Here is a 25,618-nt window from a genome sequence, read left to right as displayed (position 1 = left end):
GAGTCAAAAATGTATTATTTTGTTTGCATTTATTTCATGAAATTTCACCATTTTATGATTTGCTTATACCTATCTTTTCTATCTTGTTTATAGTTACTCTTGTTACTTGAACACACTGAGTACAAGAAAATGTGTACTGCCCCTTTAAGAGACTACCGTTGGTAGTTTAGCTGTCATCTCCGTATATTTTTCAGTCTTTGGTTGCTGATCTGCCGTTGACTCTTGCCTTCTCTCCCCTCTTTTCACGCAATTATTTTGTTGCATTTGCTGCACGTCGCGATGTTTGAATCTTTTTGTGCGAAATACAGCCACATTTTTGACCGTTTAGCTTTCGGTATTTTCTCTGTTAAAAGGTCGATGGCTAGTTTTGTTTGTGCTTGCCTGCTCTTCACTGTCATATCAGAACCGGTTCCAATACAACCGGTACCTACCCGGACCAAAATGCAACGCAGATTTCGGTGCTTCATTTCGGCATTTATCAGATAAGACTGTTGCTATGAAAACACCAATGAGCGTGAGCGACACAGGACAAAGTTTACATTGGAAGCTGGGGCAGTTTTACATGTGCCCCACAGAATCTGCCTAGCGACCGTGTTCAATTGGCTCAGGCACCGAAATGAAGCACCGAAATCTGCGTTGCATTTCGGTCCGGGTAGGTACCGGTTGTATTGGTACCGGTTCTCGGTACCCAACCCTAGTCATATGTCATATGTAATAAGCCTGAGTCAGGAAATGAGAAAGCAGTGATTTCAAATTGTTCTGGTTTGGCTTTGGTGTTCTGGTTTGCATAAAAGCTAATAAGACCGATCTTGTACATTCTGAAAGATAAGTACTACTGTGTGACCTGCACTATATTTTCACATGTATAATGATACATACCAAAGTATAACTATAAGACATAGGTCACTAGGTACTTCCAAATCATCAACTGAGAATTAACAAGGTCCTGTGAGTGACAGCCCTCGAGTCGGTGTCATGCCGGACTCACACGTCACGAGTCTCTTCAGCACCCTCTAGAGGGCACGCTAAACAGAACCCTGTCTCACTTTGTTGTTGTCAACAAAAGCACATGGCCAAGTCAGACAGCTTCAACGAGTCACGGCTGGCAGCCAATCATCACCACCCAAACCTGTCTTTCGGTTGCCCTCGGTTACTCCGACACAAAAGGAGCCACGACGTCAAGGACGAGCGGGTTGTGTTTTGCTAACCACCGCTTGAATATCTCCTTTTCGCAGAAGGCGCGTCGACGGAGGACCAAACAGACGACTGGAGCCAACGACCGGCCGAACCCTGCCTGAATTCCCAGCCTCCAGTCTCTCTTCCCTACCCCTCAGCTGCACCCTGCCAACCTGGCTGATTCCCCCAAGACCCAAGGAGCCTTTGCATCTCTGGTGCTTGGCCGCTAAACATCCAAACGTAGCCCTACCCTGGCAGACTGCCCCCAGCATCTTCATGGTGTCAACAGTTGTGAATGTGCTTGATCACCCAGTAACAACCCAGTCAAACTGCAGATACCTACATACTTCTTATTCTTAGCACACACTGACAAAAGGAGCCTTCTTTATCCCTAAAGACAGATGTGCAGCCTTACCTTGACAGACTACCCCAGCATCTTCATGGTGGTTACAGTTATGGTTGCCATAGCCATTATGTCTGCACTGAGAGAGAGACGACTCATTGCCAGTGCAGCTGACATCATCCAGCCAGATCGGTCCACTGCCCTGTCCAAAATGAGCCATCACTGGAGCGCTCAGGGCTGGTCCACAGCCAATCTGTCTGCAAACCACTTCAGCATTAGGTATGTTCCAGATGTCATCGCACACAGTGCCCCAGGTGCCACGGACCTTTACCTCCACTCTCCCAGAACAGGCGCTGTTGCCCCCAACTAGTCGTATATCCGTTATGTTAGCTACAGTAAAAATGTTAAGAAATAAAGTGTGTGTGGGGGGGGGGGGGGGGGGGGGGGGGCACAAAGAAGGCATTACATGACCATATTTTTTTGTCAGGCAGAGCAATCAACACTGTTTGCTTCAGCTTGTCTGGGATGTTCGCTTTAATTGGCCAAACACAAGGCTCTTGAACTGTACCAGTATTTGTTTGTTATAATGTGAGTTTCATCATGCATTTTAGCCATTCTTAAGGTCACTGTTACCTTATGGATTTAATCTAAATAGACAAAATCAGTCTTTGTGTTAGGGGCATCACTGAGAAATGTTTTCATATTTTAACATAAAATCAACTTCCTGTTTGCAATGCGTAGAAGCGTATTCACTGAATGCATTCCTTTCAAATATAGAATCAGGTAGGAATCAGAAGTAAGGAAGGTTGGTAACATGTGGAACTGCAGATATATAGCCATTGTACTGATGTGATATGTTATGGGATCACTCTAAAAGGACTATGTAATACTTGTTGTAGCTGGTTCTGCTGTTGTTGTACTGTAGCAGTAATCTGGAGAGAGGGAATAAAAGAGAAAATATTGATTAATTCCAAAACAGAACCTTTTGTATTAATTCCAAGAATCAGAGAGCCACCAGAAGACCAGAGAAGTGGTTAGATTACCGTAGTAGTCATGACAGCAGTTTCCATTGTACCGACATGAACTTGAGCAGGAGCAGCTGCCAAGGTTGTAGCCACAGTTGTACCTGCAGGAGGTATGGTCGGCTACAAGACAGAAAATTACATACCTTATAGAAATGAAATATTAATATGATATTTTCTGTTGAAAAATAGCTTTAATAAGCATCTGTGTGACACCAAATTAAATAAACATAATCATGCCGTACACTTACTCTACCTCATACCCTATGCTAGCATTTATATACAATATATAATATTGCCACCATCAACATGTTTCTCTGTTCCTACTCCCCTTACCCCTGTAACAGTAAACCTTTGAGCACAGTGTATACCCACTAAACTGGTCTTGTTTGTATCATGTATTTACCACCGGATGTCTGTATATATATTATGTACACCTACCAAATGCAGGATATGTACAACACCTGTTGTTTCCCATCCCCTTCTGCCACACAACCCTCCCCCCATCCCCCCTTCCTATCTCCACCCGGCCGACCTCAAGCAGATGGGTCCCCCCTTATGTGCCGTGGTTCTGCTTAAGGTTCCTTCCTGACTAACAGGGAGTTTTTTCTTGCCCGTGTTGCCAATGTGCTTGCACTAAGGGGGTTCAGGCTCTGGGCTCTGTAAAGCGCCTAGAGACAATTGTATTGTTATGGCGCTATATAAATAAAATTGAATTGAATTGAATTGAATGTAAAATACTTGTTGTCTCGCTGATGTCAGGACTTGTTGTTGTGCTGCAGTAGTCTTTAGAGAGAGAGAGAGAGAGAGAGAGAGATTAATTTCAGGTACCACTACATATGTGTGACTAGTGTTTTAACTTAAAACATTTATGTTTTACCGTTGTAGTCAGGACAGCAGTTTCCATAGCGCTGACAGGAACGTGTGCAGGAGCAGCTGCCAAGGTTGTAGCCACAGTTGTACCTACAGGAACCATAGCCGGCTACAAGACAGAAAATTACAAAAGTATTTATATGATATTTTCTGTTTAAGAATAGCTTTAATAAGCATCTGTGTGACACCAAATTAAATAAACATAATCGTGTCATGAACAAAATTGTTGCCACCTGAAACAGTGGGTCCTTCAGTGGTCCAGTAACCTGGAGAGAAAATAAAGAGTTTCATTCTGCACCGTCTTTACCATTTAACATTTACATTCGGTCATTTGGTAGACACTTTATCCCAAAGTGACTTGTAAGTAAAGTAAAATGAAGGCAAATGGCAGTTCAGTGAGAAATACATTTAAAACAAAATGTCATGAAAAAATATCTTTCCTTTCATAGGACATAAGCGTCAGATAGAAAAGAGAGAGTATTTACAAGGGTATGAAGCCTGAGTTATCTTTTGAAAACATAGACCTAGATACATAGTTGCATAGTGTCGCAGATAGATTCTATTGTATCGCAACTGATCACGCATCCTCCTTCAGACAGCATAGAGAATACCTGTAAGAAACCAAAACAAGTGCTGTAGTGCTTACCTTGAACAGCAGCAGAGCTGCAGAGCAGAAGAATCACTGAACTCATCTCCATCTTTCTTCTCAGCTTGAATGTGTCCTCAAGCGTCCTGCTTCAGGCTTATATGCCCAACTTCAGACCTCAAGAGCATGGTCCTTCCTTCTGGCAGTCATTAACCCACTGACTATGACATGTGTGAAACTGTGTGTGCCATTTATTGTGGGAAATTCAATGAACTGTGTAAGAGATAAGGCATCCTCAGATGTTTGGACATGATGGAATGGGGAAGAGCAGGGGAGTAAAGTTGGCGAAATTTAACCTCTTAGACAAATATTATTGTATCGTTGAAGTTTGATCAAGTTCAAACATATTCACAGGTATAAAAAAAAAAAAACAGTTCTGTGTTTTGCCAAGTATGCTGTTGCTGCTGTAATTCGCACGGACTCCTTGAGTGCACGACTGATCAAACTGTGTGAAGAAAGGAGCGATGGACTAAGTTTAACATTTTATTCACTATAATATAAAACTATCTGCGTGAGGATCTCTACCCTATAGTCTGTTTGGTGCTGCTGCTGACTCCATAAGTGCACCGCTGATCAAACGGAATGAAGAAAGAAAACGATGAACTAAGTTTAATATTTTATATTAAAGTAAAGTAAAGTGGTATTCGTATGCTTTTGTTAAGCAGCATTGGTATCAGTTAATAGATACCAGCATCAATGCCACACAGCCTTGATATTTTGCTGTTTCCCTCCCAGCTCTTCCCTGTTTGTTCAGGCTGCTTTTCTCCCAGCCTTCAGCAGCACTATCTCTCTGCATGGCATTCAACAACACTATCTCTCTGCAGCCTTCAGCAACACAGATATCTCTGCATGGCATTGAACATAGCTGCTGCAGACCGTCTCCATCCTCTGTGGCATACAGCTCTCCAGCCTGTGCGTGTACCATTGTGTCAGTGTTGTGTCAGCATTCTCCAGCCTGTGTGTGTACCATTGTGTCAGTGTTGCGTCGTGTAGGAGTTTGCTCTCATACATTGATCTAGCTGTCATTCGTCTGTGTTTCCTGATGTGACAGGACGGGACAAATCTGTTTTTGCAACACTCAGTCACTTAAGCACCTTGTTTGCTAGCCAGTAGGATCATTTGAACGGTGGCTTGGATTTTGAAGGCCTTAGGGAATAATTATTTCCCAGCACTATAAAACAATGTCATCAGTGACCTCTAGGAGATCCCCCATGTGAAGCCAGCTGCTGCTGGTAACAATATGACGAGCACTTCTGCACTTGAATATAGCAATGCCTTGCATGCAGAAGCTGCCATTCCCTCCCTAAGTGTAGAAAACTGAAGGCATCCTGGGCAGCTTTGTCCCCTGGTGTGGTTGAGCAAGAGCACATTTTGACCACACCCTCCCATCTATACTGCATTGTGAGTATCAGTCATAGAGAATATACCCCTCTCTCTCGCTTCAGACCAATGTGTATAGCAGCTGTCATATATGACTCATTGTTTGTGCTTTATTGTGCTCAGTGCAATGACTGTGAAGAGCATGGACAGTGTATGTTTAGTCCAAAGTGAAGCCACCGCAAGCAGCACAAAAATTGCGGAGATTTAACCAAATGTGGTTTGATTCTGAATGCAGAAAGCACTTAGTGTGCAGACTGTGGCTGCAATTGTGCCAAAATGGCAGACCAGTTTTGGCTTCATTCCTTCATAAAGTAAGTGAAAGATGCCAAGCTGTGTGTGCTTTTTACAGTCATTGTGCTCAGTGGCAAACATATGGGCACATTTTCCCAGGGACACACTCATCCAAGCACTTGCACTATTTTATTGAGAAAAACTTCTCATTTTTTATTTTTAATGGAAGAGGGTGTGCCAGTTGCTCTTTGGTACTTTCCCCCCTTTGACCCCTTGTCCTATTAGGTCTCAGTTTGCCTGGCTGACTGTTGTTCAGTATCTCATAGCAGCATCGAAATGATTCCTGTTGACATTCTGCAAAAACCCAGTTGTTATTGCTGTGATTGTGAGTGTTTAAAACTCACTATTGAAATGCAGTGTTTCCATGATCAATGCTTAGCTGGATGACCAGCACACAAAAAAATCATGCACAACTCTTGCTTGTCTTTTGGAATGCTTTAATAATTTTGTTGTGGCAAAAGGTTACGGAAAGAAAGAAAGAAAGAAAGAAAGACATGTTCAGTAAGACATGATTTGTAGGCAGGAAATGATGATAGATTGAATTAGTGATTATTCTGGACTGATGAGAACACTAGTGGTGTCTTCAGGCGTCGACCTTAGCCACTTTGTCCTCAAGCCTCTCCACTGCAGACTTCTCCACATCTAAACACAGAAGAGTCAGACTTGGTTCAGTTCATTAATCCTCTAGCAGCTACTGATATGTTCTTGTACATTCTTATATTCATGACATAAACATGCAGAATATTTAATCTGGTATATATGTATTTGTATTTATTGACAGATAGTAGTCTGCAATGGTCTACCATGTTAACCATATTAACACAAGCATCTAACACTATGCTTGGTGAAAAACAGAATTAGTTTCCCATTGGTGGGCCGTCATAGAAAAAAATAGTGAAAAACAGAATTAGTTTCCCATTTGTGGGCCGTCATAGAAAAAAATAGTGAAAAACAGAATTAGTTTCCCATTTGTGGGCCGTCATAGAAAAAAATAGTGAAAAACAGAATTAGTTTCCCATTTGTGGGCCGTCATGACCAGCTTTAGTCTCAAACTGGGAAGTCTGTTTCACATCTGAATTTCAGGGACAAAATAAAAAATTGAAATGACAGTCTGAATTATGATTTAATTGTAATAATAAAAAAAGGGCATAAGTAGAGTTGGCATTTAACCTTTCAGCGTGATAGGCCCCAGCACCATGGTGGCCATCTGGTGCTGAGAGCCCAGGCTTCGAGTCTTGCGGGTGCGGCAACCCTGGCGACAGCGGGAGTTGTAGTCGTTGGCAGGACAGATTAGGACCTTGCACTGCAAGTACACAGAGGGGTGTGCCCGCAGGAACTTGAAAGCCTGGAAGCTGAACCGTGCGTAACTACGAGAACCGCTCACGTGGGTGGAGAACGTGTTGTCTCTCGGACACCTGGCAGAGAAAAACAGTGTCAGAAACAGCGTCAGAAACAGCGTCAGAAACAGTGTCATTGTCATATGACTGCTGAACACAGAGAAAAACAGTGTCAGAATCAGTGTCAGAAACAGTGTCATTGTCATATGACTGCTGAACACAGAGAAAAACAGCGTCAGAATCAGTGTCATTGTATGACCACTGCGGCTGAACACGCTGTGCTGTCACTTGGACACCTGGTAGAAATACTTCATAAACCAACCGTAACGGATTTGGTTTGGCACTTCAATTTGTGTCGCCATATCACCACAGTGATTAAGCACTTGGAGAGGAGGGAGGGGGGTGAGAAATGTCTACCCCAGTAGTCTTACCCATTGACCAGTAGATAATAGGCGCGGTAGTCAGCATAGTCATGTGGGTTTGGTGAGGCCACACATGTGTCCAGGAAGAGGACGAGGCTGCTGTCATCTCTCCTTAGGCTTACTTGAACATACATGTACTCATTAAGAGAGACTTTGTAGGGACTCTCATAGATTTGCTGGTAGAAACTTCCGGAGGTGTAGAAGGCCATGGTGGTGTTGAAACGCCCAGTTCCAGTGATGTTAAAGTTAGATGTCTCTGATGCCTCATACATTATCTGTGAAACAGAGTCTTTTTCCATGTGGCAGGCAACAGACAACTTGAACCCTGACTGACGTGTGATCTCCCCAGAACTGGATCCATGTCCCCGCACGGCATTCTGATAAATGACCCGACCCCTTTCAAACTGAACAGAACGGGGGACAGGGGGAGAGGTCAATGGAAATGATTCAGTTATTATATGCAAAACATCAAACTATATTGTATGCTCCATATATGCACTGTATATCCAAGGTACATGACTAACATTTCTGAAAAAAGACATTGAAAGTTGTAATATGACTGTTTGTATTTAAATGTGGAGTGACATACCTCTCGAACAGTTCCACAGCGGTTGAGAGGGAAGTTAAACACCACCTGGTAATTGTTGATAGTTGGCCGACAGTGCTCATCATTGATATAAACATCATGACCACTGTATCCCTGAGAGCTCAGGAAAGATCTTGAAATGACAATGTTCATGTTGTCTGAGGAACACTCAACCCTGCCTATAGAAAGGGTTGAATAAAATACTTCTTTTTATGAAGCTCATAATAGTTATACTTTACATTAGACATACCTCAGTCATATGATCTTACAGTAGCCAAATGCTCTAAGCTGTTTTTCTTCAGAGTAGATCACTCTGAAAAATGAGTTTGAGTTTGAGTGGAGGAGAAGTGATGCTGTGCAGTGGCTCATTCAGGACTCCCTGATGTCACTCACCTTTATCAGTTGGCAGGGAGCTAATGAATTCTGCCCGGAAGCCACGACTCACTCCTTCACGATCACTACGGAAGACCACGGTCATGTCGCTGGAGGAGGAGTGGAAGGTATCCAGAGAGGAGTTGTGGCAGAGCTGACCCAGCTGACTGTAGCCTACAGAGGGGCCGTCGTACACGGTGATGTAGTCACAGTCACAGCAGCGCTCCAGCCTGAAGAAAACAGACACAGGTGGTTATAAGAAGGCTTCAGCTTACGTGAATGAAGAACCCTCCCCCCAGGTCATCTGCTACTGTGAACATCTTCTGTTTTTGGGACACAGACTCAGACTTTAACCAGCCTAGGCACAACGGATGAGATTTAAACTGAGGAAAATGGGAAAATACAAAGACTGATTTCCTCACTCACTCCAGGTCTGAAAATGTTAGGAGGATCCTCTGCCCAGAGGGAGCGGACAGCCTCCACACACAGTGGGCATTGTCATGATAGTAGTTTGGATAGTAGGGGCTGGAGAAAGATCCAGAACCACTAAGGTACCCTCCACATTGTGGATTAACATCTGGAACAAAAAATGTCACACAGTAAAGGACAAAAGGTGGATAGGTAGATTGGGCAGAGGCTAGAGATATGTTAGAGATAAGTACCAGAGTTTGGATGAGGGTTGAGGTTGTTTTTTCTGAATATTTGGTAAATAGGTACTTATTACATACATGCATTATTAAAATAAAGTTTTCCCAGGGGCATTAATATTGGCCTGCAGGTAACTGGTCATGTATACTATACATACAGTACTTATGAACACCCAGCTAAGTAGTATTAGCAATCATTTTAAACTTATGGGATCACTCTGAAAGGACTATGTAATACTTGTTGTAGCTGGTTCTGCTGTTGATGTACTGTAGCAGTAATCTAGAGAGAGGGAATAAAAGAGAAAATATCGATTAATTCCAAAACTTTTGTATTAATTCCAAGAATCAGAGAGCCACCAGAAGACCAGAGAAGTGGTTAGATTACCGTTGTAGTCATGACAGCAGTTTCCATAGCGTTGACAGGAACTTGTGCAGGAGCAGCTACCAAAGTTGTAGCCACAGTTGTACCTACAGGAGGTATGGCCGGCTGCAATACAGAAAATGACATACCTTATAGAAATGAAATATTAATATGATATTTTCTGTTGAAAAATAACTTTAATAAGCATCTGTGTGACACCAAATTAAATTAACATAATCTTGTCAAATACTTGTTGTCTCGCTGATGTCAGGACTTGTTGTTGTGCTGCAGTAGTCTTTATAGAGAGAGAGAGAGAGAGAGAGAGAGAGAGAGAGAGAGAGAGAGAGAGAGAGATCAATTTCAGGTACCACTACATATGTGTGACTGGTGTTTTAACTTGATACATTTATGTTTTACCGTTGTAGTCATGACAGCAGTTTCCATAATAATGACAGGAACTTGTGCAGGAGCAGCTGCCAACGTTGTAGCCACAGTTGTACCTACAGGAGTCATAGCCGGCTACAAGACAGAACATTACAAACCTTATAAAAGTGAAGTATTTATATGATATTTTCTGTTTAATACATACTCTGAATAATAATGCTCTGTTGACACAGTGTCAACAGTAAAGGACAGAAGCTTAGATTGGGCAAAGGTTAGAGATATGGTAGAGAAAAGTACCAGAGTTTGGACGAGGGTTGAGGTTGTTTTTTTCTGAATATTTGGTAAATAGGTACTTATTTTATACATACATTATTAAAATAAAGTTTTCCCAGAGGAATTAATATTGGCCTGCAGGTTAACTGGTCATGTATACTATACATACATACAGTATGAACACCCAGCTAAGTAGTATTAGCAATCATTTTAAATGTTATGTTATGGGATCACTCTGAAAGGACTATGTAATACTTGTTGTGGCTGGTTCTGCTGTTGTTGTACTGTAGCAGTAATCTGGAGAGAGGGAATAAAAGAGAAAATATCGATTAATTCCAAAACTTTTGTATTAATTCCAAGAATCAGAGAGCCACCAGAAGACCAGAGAAGTGGTTAGATTACCGTTGTAGTCATGACAGCAGTTTCCATAGCGTTGACAGGAACTTGTGCAGGAGCAGCTACCAAAGTTGTAGCCACAGTTGTACCTACAGGAGGTATGGCCGGCTGCAATACAGAAAATGACATACCTTATAGAAATGAAATATTAATATGATATTTTCTGTTGAAAAATAACTTTAATAAGCATCTGTGTGACACCAAATTAAATTAACATAATCTTGTCAAATACTTGTTGTCTCGCTGATGTCAGGACTTGTTGTTGTGCTGCAGTAGTCTTTATAGAGAGAGAGAGAGAGAGAGAGAGAGAGAGAGATCAATTTCAGGTACCACTACATATGTGTGACTGGTGTTTTAACTTGAAACATTTATGTTTTACCGTTGTAGTCATGACAGCAGTTTCCATAATAATGACAGGAGCTTGTGCAGGAGCAGCTGCCAACGTTGTAGCCACAGTTGTACCTACAGGAGTCATAGCCGGCTACAAGACAGAACATTACAAACCTTATAAAAGTGAAGTATTTATATGATATTTTCTGTTTAATACATACTCTGAATAATAATGCTCTGTTGACACAGTGTCAACAGTAAAGGACAGAAGCTTAGATAGGGCAAAGGTTAGAGATATGGTAGAGAAAAGTACCAGAGTTTGGACAAGGGTTGAGGTTGTTTTTTCTGAATATTTGTTAAATAGGTACTTATTCCATACATGCATTATTAAAATAAAGTTTTCCCAGAGGCATTAATATTGGCCTGCAGGTTAACTGGTCATGTATACTATACATACATATGAACACCCAGCTAAGTAGTATTAGCAATCATTTTAAATGTTATGTTATGGGATCACTCTGAAAGGACTATGTAATACTTGTTGTAGTTGGTTCTGCTGTTGATGTACTGTAGCAGTAATCTGGAGAGAGAGAATAAAAGAGAAAATATTGATTAATTCCAAAACAGAACCTTTTGTATTAATTCCAAGAATCAGAGAGCCACCAGAGGACCAGAGAAGTGGTTAGATTACCGTAGTAGTCATGACAGCAGTTTCCATAGCGTTGACAGGAACTTGTGCAGGAGCAGCTGCCAACGTTATAGCCACAGTTGTGCCTACAGGAGGTATGGTCGGCTACAAGACAGAAAATTATACAAACCTCATAAAAGTGAAGTATTTAAATGATATTTTTTCTGTTTAATACATACTCTGAATACTAATGCTCTGTTGACACAGTGTCAACAGTAAAGGACAGAAGCTTAGATTGGGCAAAGGTTAGAGATATGGTAGAGAAAAGTACCAGAGTTTGGACGAGGGTTGAGGTTGTTTTGTCTGAAAATTTGTTAAATATGTACTTATTCCATACATGCATTATTAAAATAAAGTTTTCCCAGAGGCATTGGTATTGGCCTGCAGGTTAACTGGTAATGTATACTATACATACAGTACATATGAACACCCAGCTAAGTAGTATTAGCAATCATTTTAAACTGTGAAAAATGCAGTATTTCAGAGACCATGTCATTTGTCATATGTCATAGGCCTGAGTCAGGAAATGAGAAAGCAGTGATTTCAAATGGTTTTGGTTTTCCTTTGGTGTTCTGGTTTGCATAAAAGCTAATAAGACCAGTCTTGTACATTCTGAAAAAAAAGTACTAAAATGTGTGACCTGCACTATATTTTCACATGTATAATGAATGATACAAATCAAAGTATAACTGTAAGACATAGGTCACTAGGTACTTCCAAATTTGTCAACTGAGAATGAACAAGGTCCAAGTGCACTTTTGAGGAAAAAAACATTCTATAAAAATGTATTATTTTATTTTATATCGTAAAAACTCAAATTTGACATGTCAGATAGACCTTGCTAATTACCGGTTGACGAGATGCGCTTGATCCCGGTTTAAGAAAACTAACATCTTTTCATTCTTAAACCCCTTCACTGGTAGGCATACACAGACACAAGGAGCCTTTGCATCTCTGGTGCTTGGCCGCTAAACATCCAAACGTAGCCCTACCCTGGCAGACTGCCCCCAGCATCTTCATGGTGTCAACAGTTGTGAATGTGCTTGAGCACCCAGTAACAACCCAGTCAACCTGCAGATACCTACATACTTCTTATTCTTAGCACACACTGACAAAAGGAGCTTTCTTTATCCCTAAAGACAGATGCGCAGCCTTACCTTGACAGACTACCCCAGCATCTTCACTGTGGCCACAGTCATGGATGCCATGGCCTCTATGGTAGCACTCTGAGAGAGACGACTCATGGCCAGTGCACCTGACTTCATCCAGCCAGATTGGTCCACTGCCCGGTCCAAAATGAGCCATCACTGGAGCACTCAGGGCTGATCCACAGCCCACCTGTCTGCAAACCACTTCAGCATTAGGTATGTTCCATCTGTCATCGCACACAGTGCCCCAGGTGCCACGGACCTTTATCTCCACTCTCCCAGAGCAGGAGCTGTTGCCCCCAACTAGTCGGATATCCGCTGTGTTCGCTACAGGGGGGCAAAGAGGGCTTTACAAGACCATATTTTTTTGTCAGGCAGAGCAATCAACACTGTTTGCTTCAGCTTGTCTGGGATGTTCGCTTCAATTGGCTGAAAACAAGGCTCTGTTGTAATTGAAACTGTACCAGTATTTGTTTGTTATAATGTGAGTGGTCAGTTTCATCTTAGGCATTTTAGGCATTTTTAAGGTCACTGTTACCTTATGGATTTCATCTAAAAAGACAAACTCAGTCTTTGTGTTTATGTTTCACTGTTAGGGGCATCACTGAGAAATGTTTTCATATTTTAACATAAAATCAACTTCCTGTTTCCAATGCGTAGAAGCGTATTCACTGAATGCATTCCATTCAAATATAGAATCAGGTAGGAATCAGAAGTAAGGAAGAATGGCAACATGTGGAACTGCAGATATATAGCCATTGTACTGATGTGATTTGTTTCTACTGTTGTTTTACCGTAGCAGTAATCTGTAGAAAGGGAATAAAAGAGAAAATATCGATTAATTCCAAAACAGAACCTTTTGTATTAATTCCAAGAATCAGAGAGCCACCAGAAGACCAGAGAAGTGGTTAGATTACCGTTGTAGTCATGACAGCAGTTTCCATAGCGTTGACAGGAACTTGTGCAGGAGCAGCTGCCAACGTTGAGGCCACAGTAGTCCCTACAGGAGGTACGGTCGGCTGCAAGACAGAAAATTACAAACCTTATAAAAGTGAAGTATTTATATGATATTTCCTGTTTAAGAATAGCTTTAATAAGCATCTGTGTGACACCAAATTAAATAAACATAATCATGTCAAATACTTGTCTGGCCGTCAGGACTTGTTGGAACAGTGGTCCAGTAACCTGGAGAGCAAATAAAGAGTTATAGTTCATGTAATCATTCTGCACCGTCTTTACCATTTAACATTTACATTCAGTCATTTGGAAGACACCTGTTTCCGAAGTGACTTGTACTAAGTAAGGTACAATGAAGGGAAATGGCAGTTCAGTGAGAAAAACATGTAAGGTCCCCAGAGGGTTAAAGTAATATTTCATGAAAAAATATCTCTCCTTTCATAGTACATAAGCGTCAGATAGAAAAGAGAGAGTACAAGGCTATGAAGCCTAAGTTATCTTTTGAAAACATAGACCTTACATTCATACATAGTTGCATAGTGTCGCAGATAGATTCTATTGTATCGCAACTGATCACGCATCCTCCTTCAGACAGCATAGAGAATACCTGTAATAAACCAAAACAAGTGCTGTAGTGCTTACCTTGAACAGCAGCAGAGCTGCAGAGCAGAAGAATCACTGAACTCATCTCCATCTTTCTTCTCAGCTTGAATGTGTCCTCAAGCGTCCTGCTTCAGGCTTATATGCTCAACTTCAGACCTCAAGGGCATGACCCTTCCTTATGAGAGTCATAAACTCATGTTGAAGATGATGGGAAATGTACATCTGTCACAATGAAGTAGATAGATATCGGCCATTTCACGTATATTTACTTGTGTAATGGATAAGCCATCATCAAATATGTTGACATGATAAGATGGGGCAGAGCATGGAGGGTGTTGTAAAGTTGATGAGATGTCAGGAGGACCTGTGAGATGGCATGAGTTTATTATGTGTGATTAGTTCAAACATATTCACTGTGGTGGCAAGTTAGGCCAAGTTGTGTGGTGCCACATAAGCAGAACTGCAACTATTTGCAGTTATTCCAGACATAAGTGTGTGTCCTCAACCAGTTTGATGTGAAAATTGATACATAAATAATTGATCAAATTAATCAATTAGATTATGACAATAAAATGAACAAACTGAACTGCCTGTAAATATTGCTGACATAACAGTATTCTTGAAGCTGACATGACGATAACAGGTAACAGGGTATTGTTTTCATAGACAATATTACAAATGAGAGCAATGTTTTTCACCATTTCACAGATAATATTACAAATGAGCAATGTTTTTCACCCTTTCACAGATAATATTACAAATGAGAGCAATGTTTTTCACCCTTTCACAGATAATATTACAAATGAGAGCAATGTTTTTCACCCTTTCACAGATAATATTACAAATGAGCAATGTTTTTCACCATTTCACAGATAATATTACAAATGAGAGCAATGTTTTTCACCATTTCACAGATAATATTACAAATGAGAGCAATGTTTTTCACCATTTCACAGATAATATTACAAATGAGAGCAATGTTTTTCACCATTTCCCCTGATTCAGCACTTTGTCTGAATGAGTACTGGCTTCACCCTGTTGTTCATCTGCCAAATGAACAAATGGCCGTGAATAACGTTAGTTTAATTGATTTAGTTACATGGACTGTAATATAAGCCTACGAACAGTAGACTATAGTGCAGCGCCTCAAGAGTACAGGCACTGTTCATTTGTAAATGTTGGCTTCTAAAGTGGTAACTGTTACTGTCATTGCTATGTCTTACTCCCCAGTGATAGATGTTTGTGTGTGCTATGATGGGAAACCAGGTTTGATACAGTGAATTGATTCAGCTGTGAATTCTTTATTCATGTGTGTTTGCCACTGGCATTGTAACAGCCTGCAATGTGACTGTTTATTAGTTCCAACACATGAGATCAACATGGCATTTTCTCATTGTTATTGCCAACTCTCTTTGAAACGTACGTGTCAGAGGAAATCATTTAGCAGGAAGTAACACAGTTCTCAGCTGAGTGTTCCGTGTTAATCGGGTTATTCATTTAGTTTGACATTCGATTGTAAAAGTTGGCTTTGATCCTCCCCTTATAAAACAATTCTCAGTTATTTTCCATTTAAGCTGTTGGGCTTGAAAATAGGCTGCTTTTCATCAACAGGTGGCGCTCTGTAGCTAGCACAGAAATGGGGCCCATCTAGACGCTACAGCTACGAGGATGGTTCTCCAAAAAATTACCCGGTCGTTTATTTCTTGGTTATTTCTCTCATGCATTGACTTATTATAAATATGATTACGCTCTGTATTATGTGTTGGACATCAAATGCATAGTAAAGTCACCAGAAACGTTATTAATACAGATGTCATGTTTAAGTTAATATGCATACTAAGCCTAATAGGAAGTAGGGATATGTGAAATTAGGTGATATTGTAGGCCTTACAGTAAAAATGACTGAATTACAGTAGGTTTAGCGGTCTACCACTGCTCTGACTAATCTTTAACATGAAGGTGAGCATTTGATAAGTGACTTGATGGCTGCTAAATGTATTATAGTCTCTGACGTTAATTTACTGTTGTCCTTCGCCTGATGCTGTTCCCTGTCTATAACTATATTGTCTGATAATGTCTATGGATAGTGAGTTTAGTTTGAGGTCTTTGGTTTATAAAACTAGAATGACTACGTTGAAGCAGCACGTCACTAGCGTTGCTAACCTAACGCAGTTCAACAAGCTTTCGCTAGTGTGGCTGTGGCACCGCACAGACAGGCCCGCTCAGAGGTTAACGTTAGCTAGTTAGCCAGTTTAGCTAACTGACAAGGTATCCTGGATAAGTTACAACATTGTTTTATGTTAGATAGAAAGCAAACGACACAGTTGTTCTGATTATGTTGTAGATTTGACTTGACAGTAAATAATTTGAATAATTCAAAAATATTACAATATTATTTAAACAGTAAAGATTTAAACCTACATATGTCGTATTCATATTGACATATAGTGACATATCGTAGCGGTGCCCATAAAGTGCACGTCACTCACATACAAACGCATAGATTGGTGCTCTCTCACACAAACAAGTTTAATAAGATTTTAGTATGTTTAATTAATTGCAGTTGTATTGTCATGCTATCGCTGTGTATTCATAATATGAATGGCCTTTTTACTGTTTATATTGTTAGCATATAAGCTAATATATTAGCATATAAGAAAACAATGCTGAGTCACATAAATACCACCTAATGTATGCAAGCACAAACAAATACTGTTATTTTAAAGTATCAGATTAAAGAAAAAAATGTAATACAATAAACAATATTTTATTTTATTTCTTACAACTATGCATACGTCTGTTTAATTTCAAGTTAGCATAATGCATGGCTGGTTATACCTGATGAGCAATGTGTTGGCTCAGTAGGGGACATCCAGTGCATGAACAGCTCTTTAGCTTAAAGTAACACTATGGTCTTGTAGGCAACTAGTTTTGGTATCATCCTCACATTAATTTTGATAGCATATGATTGCTGCTTTAAAACATTTAATCTTGCTTGCAATTTTCAAGATAGAATTGTAGAAGTGAACCGACTCTTTGGTTGTTTCTATGCGCATTTCAGTGAAATTTAAGGATGATCTAAGACACTTTACCAAGAAGTAGCCCAATTTACTTGACTTCACCCCAAGCTATTCAATATACAATGGATTTCCCCAGAATTTAAGATACATATTCTTACACATGTACTGTGACTGTGACATTGTCTGCCCTTTTTAACACAAGCTACCTGTTGACATTCTGCTGACAGTAGAATCCATTATGGGGGATTTGGAGGGAGTAATTTACAAGTATGTGACAGTGCATGGGTGAAAAAAGACCGTTATTATCGCTGTGATTGTTTAAAACTCGCAATCGAAATACAGTGTTTCCATGATTAATGCTTAGCTGGATGACCAACACTCAAAAAAGCATGCACAACTCTGCTTGTTGTCTTTTGGAATGCTTTAATAATTTTGTTGAGGCACAAAGTTATACAAAAGAAAGAAATACATGTTCAGTAAGGCATCAGAGTGCCATCATGACAGACATGATTTGTAGGCAGGAAATGATGATAGATTGAATTAGTGATTATTCTGGACTGATGAGAACACTAGTGGTTTCTTCAGGCATCGACCTTAGCCACTTTGTCCTCAAGCTTCTCCACTGCAGGCTTCTCCACATCTAAACACAGAAGAGTCAGACTTGGTTCAGTTCATTAATCCTCTAGCACAGTGTTTCTCAAAGTGTGGGGCGCAGAGACGTGACAGGTGGGGCGCGATGAACGGGAGATTTATATTTTTTCTATGGCAATGGTTTCCTTTATAGACAATAGCTTTTGATTGACGCCGGCGTATTAATCGCAGCGGGACAATTTAAAACAAACTTTAGTTTAGTTTAGGGCTGTGTACTGTTCTCGCTACGTGTTTTACATGACCAGTGTGTTGAGTCAGTCAAACTTGATTTCACGAGCCAGGTAGCGAGCGCCTTGCTCCTTTATTGATGTCAGGTGAAAACTTATGAGTGAAACGATAATACACAAGAAACGGAAAATACTTAGAAGGTATCTTAAATTAACACAGCAAGTTACTATTAGATTCATTACACCAAGAATCAGAGCAACAACAGATTAGAGCACAGCTGGCTAATAAGTGCCAACGTTAGCCACCAACGGAGTTATGAATGAATGGTGTGCTAACGGTCACATATTAGAACGTAACGTATCTAAATGAATAATAATTACATTTTACGTTTCAACGAACTAACACAGTTCATAGAATTTAAACATAGGTCACTTAAATATATTTATCACAGTGTGAGACAGCGAAAAAACGTAGTCATTGTTTTCCAGGGTACCAGGAAAAGCATAATTTAATAGAGGCTTACTAGATATGTGCGTTGCTAACTGTCACAGTTGTTCCCTATCCCAAGAGACGAGTATGATGTCAAAGTAAAAGTCCGTCAACAGAAAGAAATACAATTCATAGTTTTCAATCACGTGATTACAATGGGTACCTGTCAGGCAAAAAGAACAGCGAAGATGTCGACAAACAGTGGACATCTTCGAGCAGTGCAGCCTACTCAATTACGATCACCACCAACCACAGATAAAACCACAATAGCCAGACAGAGATATCTAGAAAAAAATAACATTTTGGGAACTTGTGATCCCTTTACTGCACCCGCTGATATTTTTTTTCTATAACGTCGTCGAAGTCCCTGCCTGAGCTCCAGTTGACGATATTTACATCTATCTAATAGAAAATCCGGCCTACACATCTCTAAAACTGAAAGCATACAAAAGCACAGATAGTAATTTAATTCTCAGAAGTGGATGGGTTCACAATGCTGTCGTCTGGAAGGTGAAAACAAAAAACATCTTCATAATCACAGCAAAGATGATTGCCATTTAATAGCTAGCTACCAGCTAGCTAGCTACCTGCTGTTAGCTAGCAGCCTTTAGCCTACCCAACCCTGTTCTTTATCATTTGACACAATTTCCTGGTTTCAACAAGTACGAATACCTGGTCTGGCGAATGACAACTGAAATTATCTTCCCATATATTTTATATTTGCATTGTAGTATTACCAGTTGGATGACAAAATACAGTAGCCTAGCCTACTTGCTTAGGTACTTGTCGCAACCTCATAGCAGAAGCCCACATAATCACATTTGAATCATGTTGATGCTTTGTTTCTTCACTTTATTTCTCGATCTATTCCCGTTTTAGGTAGTTATTCTGATAAATGTGGCGACCAAAACAGGGTTACTGCTTTTATTGCCAGCTCCAAAATTAAGGCTACTTTACTGCGTCTGAGAAAAGTTGACCCAGAAGACGTCTACAATCAGCTGGCAGCAACGTGGGCGGGTTTTAAATGCGATAATAACACAATCCGGGCTTGTCTCCTCGCTGATTTGAACAGCCAACCGAGCAACAACTGTCTGGCATTTTACTACCTAAGTCAGACAATTTTAAAGCGGAGATATTAAATGATCTTGAATGAAAGGTGTTTGGTTCCTGTATAAACTCCAGTGATAGACAGCTGTAGAATGCGTTTCTTGCCCGCCAGCTGGTCATTCTGAAGTCACGTGAAAACTATGAATACTGTGTGTGTGCAGGGATGGAATTTACCGATCGGGCCCAGGAGCTCAGGGGGGCCCTAAACCAGAGCCTCTGCGTGAAGTCGCTGTTATTAACTTTGCTTGCTGTCAATTGTTTTTAGACTTTGTATTTGTTAATATCAGAGGTGGCTTAAATGTATCTCTTATTTGTGGTTGGAAGCGGTGTATTTTGTTACACGTCCTGACCCATGGTTTCATAATCCGTCCATGTGTGCATGTCCATAACAACAATACACTACAACATGAAACATGAAATCACTCCAAGCAATATGCATTTGCTGACCTAAATAAGATGCTATTTGTTATTACTTGAGGTTATTTCAATAATTTACTATTTTAAGCTTGCCTACCATTTTATGGTTGCGATAAGGGACAGGTGGGGCTTGAAAAGGCCCCCTTGTTCAAAGTGGGGAATGACAGAAAAAGTTTGAGAACCACTGCTCTAGCAGCTACTGATATGTTCTTGTACATTCTTATATTCATGATATAAACATGCAGAATATTTAATCTGGTTTATATGTATTTGTATTTATTGACAGATACTGTAAATCAGTAGTCTGCAATGGTCTACCATGTTAACCATATTAACACAAGCATCTAACACTATGCTTAGTGAAGAACAGAATTAGTTTCCCATTTGTGGGCTGTCATAGAAAAAAATAGTGAAAAACAGAATTAGTTTCCCATTTGTGGGCCGTCATGACCAGCTTTAGTCTCAAACTGGGAAGTCTGTTTCACATCTGAATTTCAGGGACAAAATAAAAAATTGAAATGACAGTCTGAATTATGATTTAATTGTAATAATAAAAAAAGGGCATAAGTAGTGTTGGCATTTAACCTTTCAGCGTGATAGGCCCCAGCACCATGGTGGCCATCTGGTGCTGAGAGCCCAGGCTTCGAGTCTTGCGGGTGCGGCAACCCTGGCGACAGCGGGAGTTGTAGTCGTTGGCAGGACAGATTAGGACCTTGCACTGCAAGTACACAGAGGAGTGTGTCCGCAGGAACTTGAAAGCCTGGAAGCTGAACCGTGCGTAACTACGAGAACCGCTCACGTGGGTGGAGAATGTGTTGTCTCTCGGACACCTGGCGGAGAAAAACAGTGTCAGAAACAGTGTCAGAAACAGCATCAGAATCAGTGTCATTGTATGACCACTGCGGCTGAACACGCTGTGCTGTCACTTGGACACCTGGTAGGAAATACTGCATAAACCAACCGTAACGGATTTGGTTTGGCACTTCAATTTGTGTCGCCATATTACCACAGTGATTAAGCACTTGGAGAGGAGGGAGGGGGGTGAGAAATGTCTACCCCAGTAGTCTTACCCATTGACCAGTAGATAATAGGCGCGGTAGTCAGCATAGTCATGTGGGTTTGGTGAGGCCACACATGTGTCCAGGAAGAGGACGAGGCTGCTGTCATCTCTCCTTAGGCTTACTTGAACATACATGTACTCATTAAGAGAGACTTTGTAGGGACTCTCATAGATTTGCTGGTAGAAACTTCCGGAGGTGAAGAAAGCCATGGTGGTGTTGAAACGCCCTGTTCCAGTGATGTTAAAGTCAATTCCCTCGAATGCCTCATACATTATCTGTGAAACAGAGTCTTTTTCCATGTGGCAGGCAACAGACAACTTGAACCCTGACTGACGTGTGATCTCCCCAGAACTGGATCCATGTCCCCGCACGGCATTCTGATAAATGACCCGACCCCTTTCAAACTGAACAGAACGGGGGACAGGGGGAGAGGTCAATGGAAATGATTCAGTTATTATATGCAAAACATCAAACTATATTGTATGCTCCATATATGCACTGTATATCCAAGGTACATGACTAACATTTCTGAAAAAAGACATTGAAAGTTGTAATATGACTGTTTATATCTGAATGTGGAGTGACATACCTCTCTCACAGTTCCGCAGCGGTTGAGAGGGAAGTTAAACACCACCTGGTAATTGTTGATAGTTGGCCGACAGTGCTCATCATTGATATAAAGATCATGACCACTGTATCCCTGAGAGCTCAGGAAAGATCTTGAAATGACAATGTTCATGTTGTCTGAGGAACACTCAACCCTGCCTATAGAAAGGGTTGAATAAAATATTTCTTTTTATGAAGCTCATAGTAGTTATACTTGACATTAGACAGACCTCAGTCATATGATCTTACAGTAGCCAAATGCTCTAAGCTGTTTTTCTTTATTTATTTATGATTGTACTTATGTATTTATATGTAATTTATTGATTATATGTATTGTGCATCTTCCATGTGGGCCTTGAGCCTGTAATAAAGTTTAATATAAATACATATAGACACCAGGCATGTGTGTGTGTGTGTGATATGCCACCCTTCAATTTCAACTTGCCACCCCATGTAAAATTTTCTAGACTCGCCACTGTCTTAGACATTTCCGGCATTCTTAAGGTCACTGTTACCTTATGGATTTCATCTAAAAAGACAAACTCAGTCATATGACCTTACAGTAGCCAAATGCTCTAAGCTGTTTTTCTTCAGAGTAGATCACTCTGAAAAATGAGTTTGAGTGGAGAAGGAGAAGTGATGCTGTGCAGTGGCTCATTCAGGACTCCCTGATGTCACTCACCTTTATCAGTTGGCAGGGAGCTAATGAATTCTGCCCGGAAGCCACGACTCACTCCTTCACGATCACTACGGAAGACCACGGTCATGTCGCTGGAGGAGGAGTGGAAGGTATCCAGAGAGGAGTTGTAGCAGAGCTGACCCAGCTGACTGTAGTATACCGAGGGGCCGTCATACACGGTGATGTAGTCACAGTCACAGCAGCGCTCCAGCCTGAAGAAAACAGACACAGGTGGTTATAAGAAGGCTTCAGCTTACGTGAATGAAGAACCCTCCCCCCATGTCATCTGCTACTGTGAACATCTTCTGTTTTTGGGACATAGACTCAGACTTTAACCAGCCTAGGCACAACGGATGAGATTTAAACTGAGGAAAATGGGAAACTACAAAGACTGATATCCTCACTCACTCCAGGTCTGAAAATGTCAGGAGGATCCTCTGCCCAGAGGGAGCGGACAGCCTCCACACACAGTGGGCATTGTCATGATAGTAGTTTGGATAGTAGGGGCTGGAGAAAGATCCAGAACCACTAAGGTACCCTCCACATTGTGGATTAACATCTGGAACAAAAAATGAGAAATACATACTCTGAATAATAGTTATCTGTTGACACAGAGTCAACAGTAAAGGACAGAAGCTTAGATTGGGCAAAGGCTAGAGATATGTTAGAAATAAGTACCAGAGTTTGGACAAGGGTTGAGGTTGTTTTTTCTGAATATTTGTTAAATAGGTACTTATTCCATACATGCATTATTAAAATAAAGTTTTCCCAGGGGCATTAATATTGGCCTGCAGGTTAACTGGTCATGTATACTGTACATAAATATGAACACCCAGCTAAGTAGTATTAGCAATCATTTTAAACTTATGGGATCACTCTGAAAGGACTATGTAATACTTGTTGTGGCTGGTTCTGCTGTTGATGTACTGTAGCAGTAATCTGGAGAGAGGGAATAAAAGAGAAAATATCGATTAATTCCAAAACTTTTGTATTAATTCCAAGAATCAGAGAGCCACCACAAGACCAGAGAAGTGGTTAGATTACCGTTGTAGTCATGACAGCAGTTTCCATAGCGTTGACAGGAACTTGTGCAGGAGCAGCTACCAAAGTTGTAGCCACAGTTGTACCTACAGGAGGTATGGCCGGCTGCAATACAGAAAATGACATACCTTATAGAAATGAAATATTAATATGATATTTTCTGTTGAAAAATAACTTTAATAAGCATCTGTGTGACACCAAATTAAATTAACATAATCTTGTCAAATACTTGTTGTCTCGCTGATGTCAGGACTTGTTGTTGTGCTGCAGTAGTCTTTATAGAGAGAGAGAGAGAGAGAGAGAGAGAGAGAGAGAGAGATTAATTTCAGGTACCACTACATATGTGTGACTGGTGTTTTAACTTGAAACATTTATGTTTTACCGTTGTAGTCATGACAGCAGTTTCCATAATAATGACAGGAGCTTGTGCAGGAGCAGCTACCAAAGTTGTAGCCACAGTTGTACCTACAGGAGCCATAGCCGGCTACAAGACAGAAAATTACATACCTTATAGAAATGAAATATTAATATGATATTTTCTGTTGAAAAATAGCTTTAATAAGCATCTGTGTGACACCAAATTAAATAAACATAATCATGTCAAATACTTGTTGTCTCGCTGATGTCAGGACTTGTTGTTGTGCTGCAGTAGTCTTTAGAGAGAGAGAGAGAGAGAGAGAGAGAGAGAGAGAGAGAGAGAGAGAGAGAGAGAGAGAGAGAGAGAGAGAGAAAGAGATCAATTTCAGGTACCACTACATATGTGTGACTGGTGTTTTAACTTGAAACATTTATGTTTTACCGTTGTAGTCATGACAGCAGTTTCCATAATAATGACAGGAACTTGTGCAGGAGCAGCTGCCAACGTTGTAGCCACAGTTGTACCTACAGGAGTCATAGCTGGCTACAAGACAGAACATTACAAACCTTATAAAAGTGAAGTATTTATATGATATTTTCTGTTTAATACATACTCTGAATAATAATGCTCTGTTGACACAGTGTCAACAGTAAAGGACAGAAGCTTAGATTGGGCAGAGGTTAGAGATATGGTAGAGAAAAGTACCAGAGTTTGGACGAGGGTTGAAGTTGTTTTTTCTGAATATTTGTTAAATAGGTACTTATTCCATACATGCATTATTAAAATAAAGTTTTCCCAGAGGCATTAATATTGGCCTGCAGGTTAACTGGTCATGTATACTATACATACATATGAACACCCAGCTAAGTAGTATTAGCAATCATTTTAAATGTTATGTTATGGGATCACTCTGAAAGGACTATGTAATACTTGTTGTAGTTGGTTCTGCTGTTGATGTACTGTAGCAGTACTCTGGAGAGAGAGAATAAAAGAGAAAATATTGATTAATTCCAAAACAGAACCTTTTGTATTAATTCCAAGAATCAGAGAGCCACCAGAAGACCAGAGAAGTGGTTAGATTACCGTTGTAGTCATGACAGCAGTTTCCATAGCGTTGACAGGAACTTGTGCAGGAGCAGCTGCCAACGTTATAGCCACAGTTGTGCCTACAGGAGGTATGGTCGGCTACAAGACAGACAATTACAAACCTTATGAAAGTGAAGTATTTATATGATATTTTCTGTTTAATACATACTCTGAATAATAATGCTCTGTTGACACAGTGTCAACAGTAAAGGACAGAAGCTTAGATTGGGCAGAGGCTAGAGATATGGTAGAGATAAGTACCAGAGTTTGGATGAGGGTTGAGGTTTTTTTTTCTGAATATTTGGTAAATAGGTACTTATTCTATACATGCATTATTAAAATAAAGTTTTCCCAGAGGCATTGGTATTGGCCTGCAGGTTAACTGGTAATGTATACTATACATACAGTACATATGAACACCCAGCTAAGTAGTATTAGCAATCATTTTAATGTATAATGAATGATACAAATCAAAGTATAACTGTAAGAGATAGGTCACTAGGTACTTCCAAATTTGTCAACTGAGAATGAACAAGGTCCAAGTGCACTTTTGAGGAAAAAAACATTCTATAAAAATGTATTATTTTATTTTATATCGTAAAAACTCAAATTTGTGGACATGTCAGATAGACCTTGCTAATTACTGGTTGACGAGATGCGCTTGATCCCGGTTTAAGAAAACTAACATCTTTTCATTCTT

The 25,618-nt window shown here is 40.4% G+C and overlaps 2 protein-coding genes across 3 annotated transcripts in view; both read right to left on the bottom strand.

The window, feature by feature from the left end:
- LOC122133426 (CUB and zona pellucida-like domain-containing protein 1) overlaps positions 1-7,714 on the bottom strand; it is a 28,087-nt gene extending 20,373 nt beyond the window's left edge. The window contains exons 1-3 of one of the 2 annotated variants that reach the window (XR_006152750.1): positions 7,500-7,714; positions 6,902-7,146; positions 6,245-6,373 (exon numbers count right to left, since the gene is read on the bottom strand). Coding sequence is in view for 1 of the 2 variants with exons in the window: in XM_042709633.1 (XP_042565567.1) it covers positions 6,315-6,373; positions 6,902-7,146; positions 7,500-7,699 (504 nt within the window). In the remaining variant the exon portion in view is untranslated. Of the gene's footprint in view, positions 1-6,151; positions 6,374-6,901; positions 7,147-7,499 lie in introns of those variants that run through there. The other variant, XM_042709633.1, reaches the window with a different exon arrangement.
- The window catches only part of LOC105893459 (deleted in malignant brain tumors 1 protein-like), a 33,379-nt gene that overhangs the window by 6,563 nt on the left and 1,198 nt on the right, over positions 1-25,618 (bottom strand). The window contains exons 4-15 of the mRNA XM_042709623.1: positions 12,685-12,782; positions 11,531-11,632; positions 11,378-11,419; positions 10,889-10,990; positions 10,742-10,786; positions 10,516-10,617; positions 9,707-9,751; positions 9,481-9,582; positions 3,283-3,327; positions 2,563-2,664; positions 2,410-2,451; positions 1,592-1,909 (exon numbers count right to left, since the gene is read on the bottom strand). Of these exons, the coding sequence (XP_042565557.1) occupies positions 1,592-1,909; positions 2,410-2,451; positions 2,563-2,664; positions 3,283-3,327; positions 9,481-9,582; positions 9,707-9,751; positions 10,516-10,617; positions 10,742-10,786; positions 10,889-10,990; positions 11,378-11,419; positions 11,531-11,632; positions 12,685-12,782 (1,145 nt within the window). The remainder of the gene's footprint in view (positions 1-1,591; positions 1,910-2,409; positions 2,452-2,562; positions 2,665-3,282; positions 3,328-9,480; positions 9,583-9,706; positions 9,752-10,515; positions 10,618-10,741; positions 10,787-10,888; positions 10,991-11,377; positions 11,420-11,530; positions 11,633-12,684; positions 12,783-25,618) is intronic.

This window comes from Clupea harengus, chromosome 13, assembly GCF_900700415.2.
Source record: "Clupea harengus chromosome 13, Ch_v2.0.2, whole genome shotgun sequence".
NCBI classification, from domain to species: Eukaryota; Metazoa; Chordata; class Actinopteri; order Clupeiformes; family Clupeidae; genus Clupea; species Clupea harengus.
Note: the sequence above shows the minus strand (reverse complement) of the source record. Positions and strands in the feature narration are given on the sequence as shown.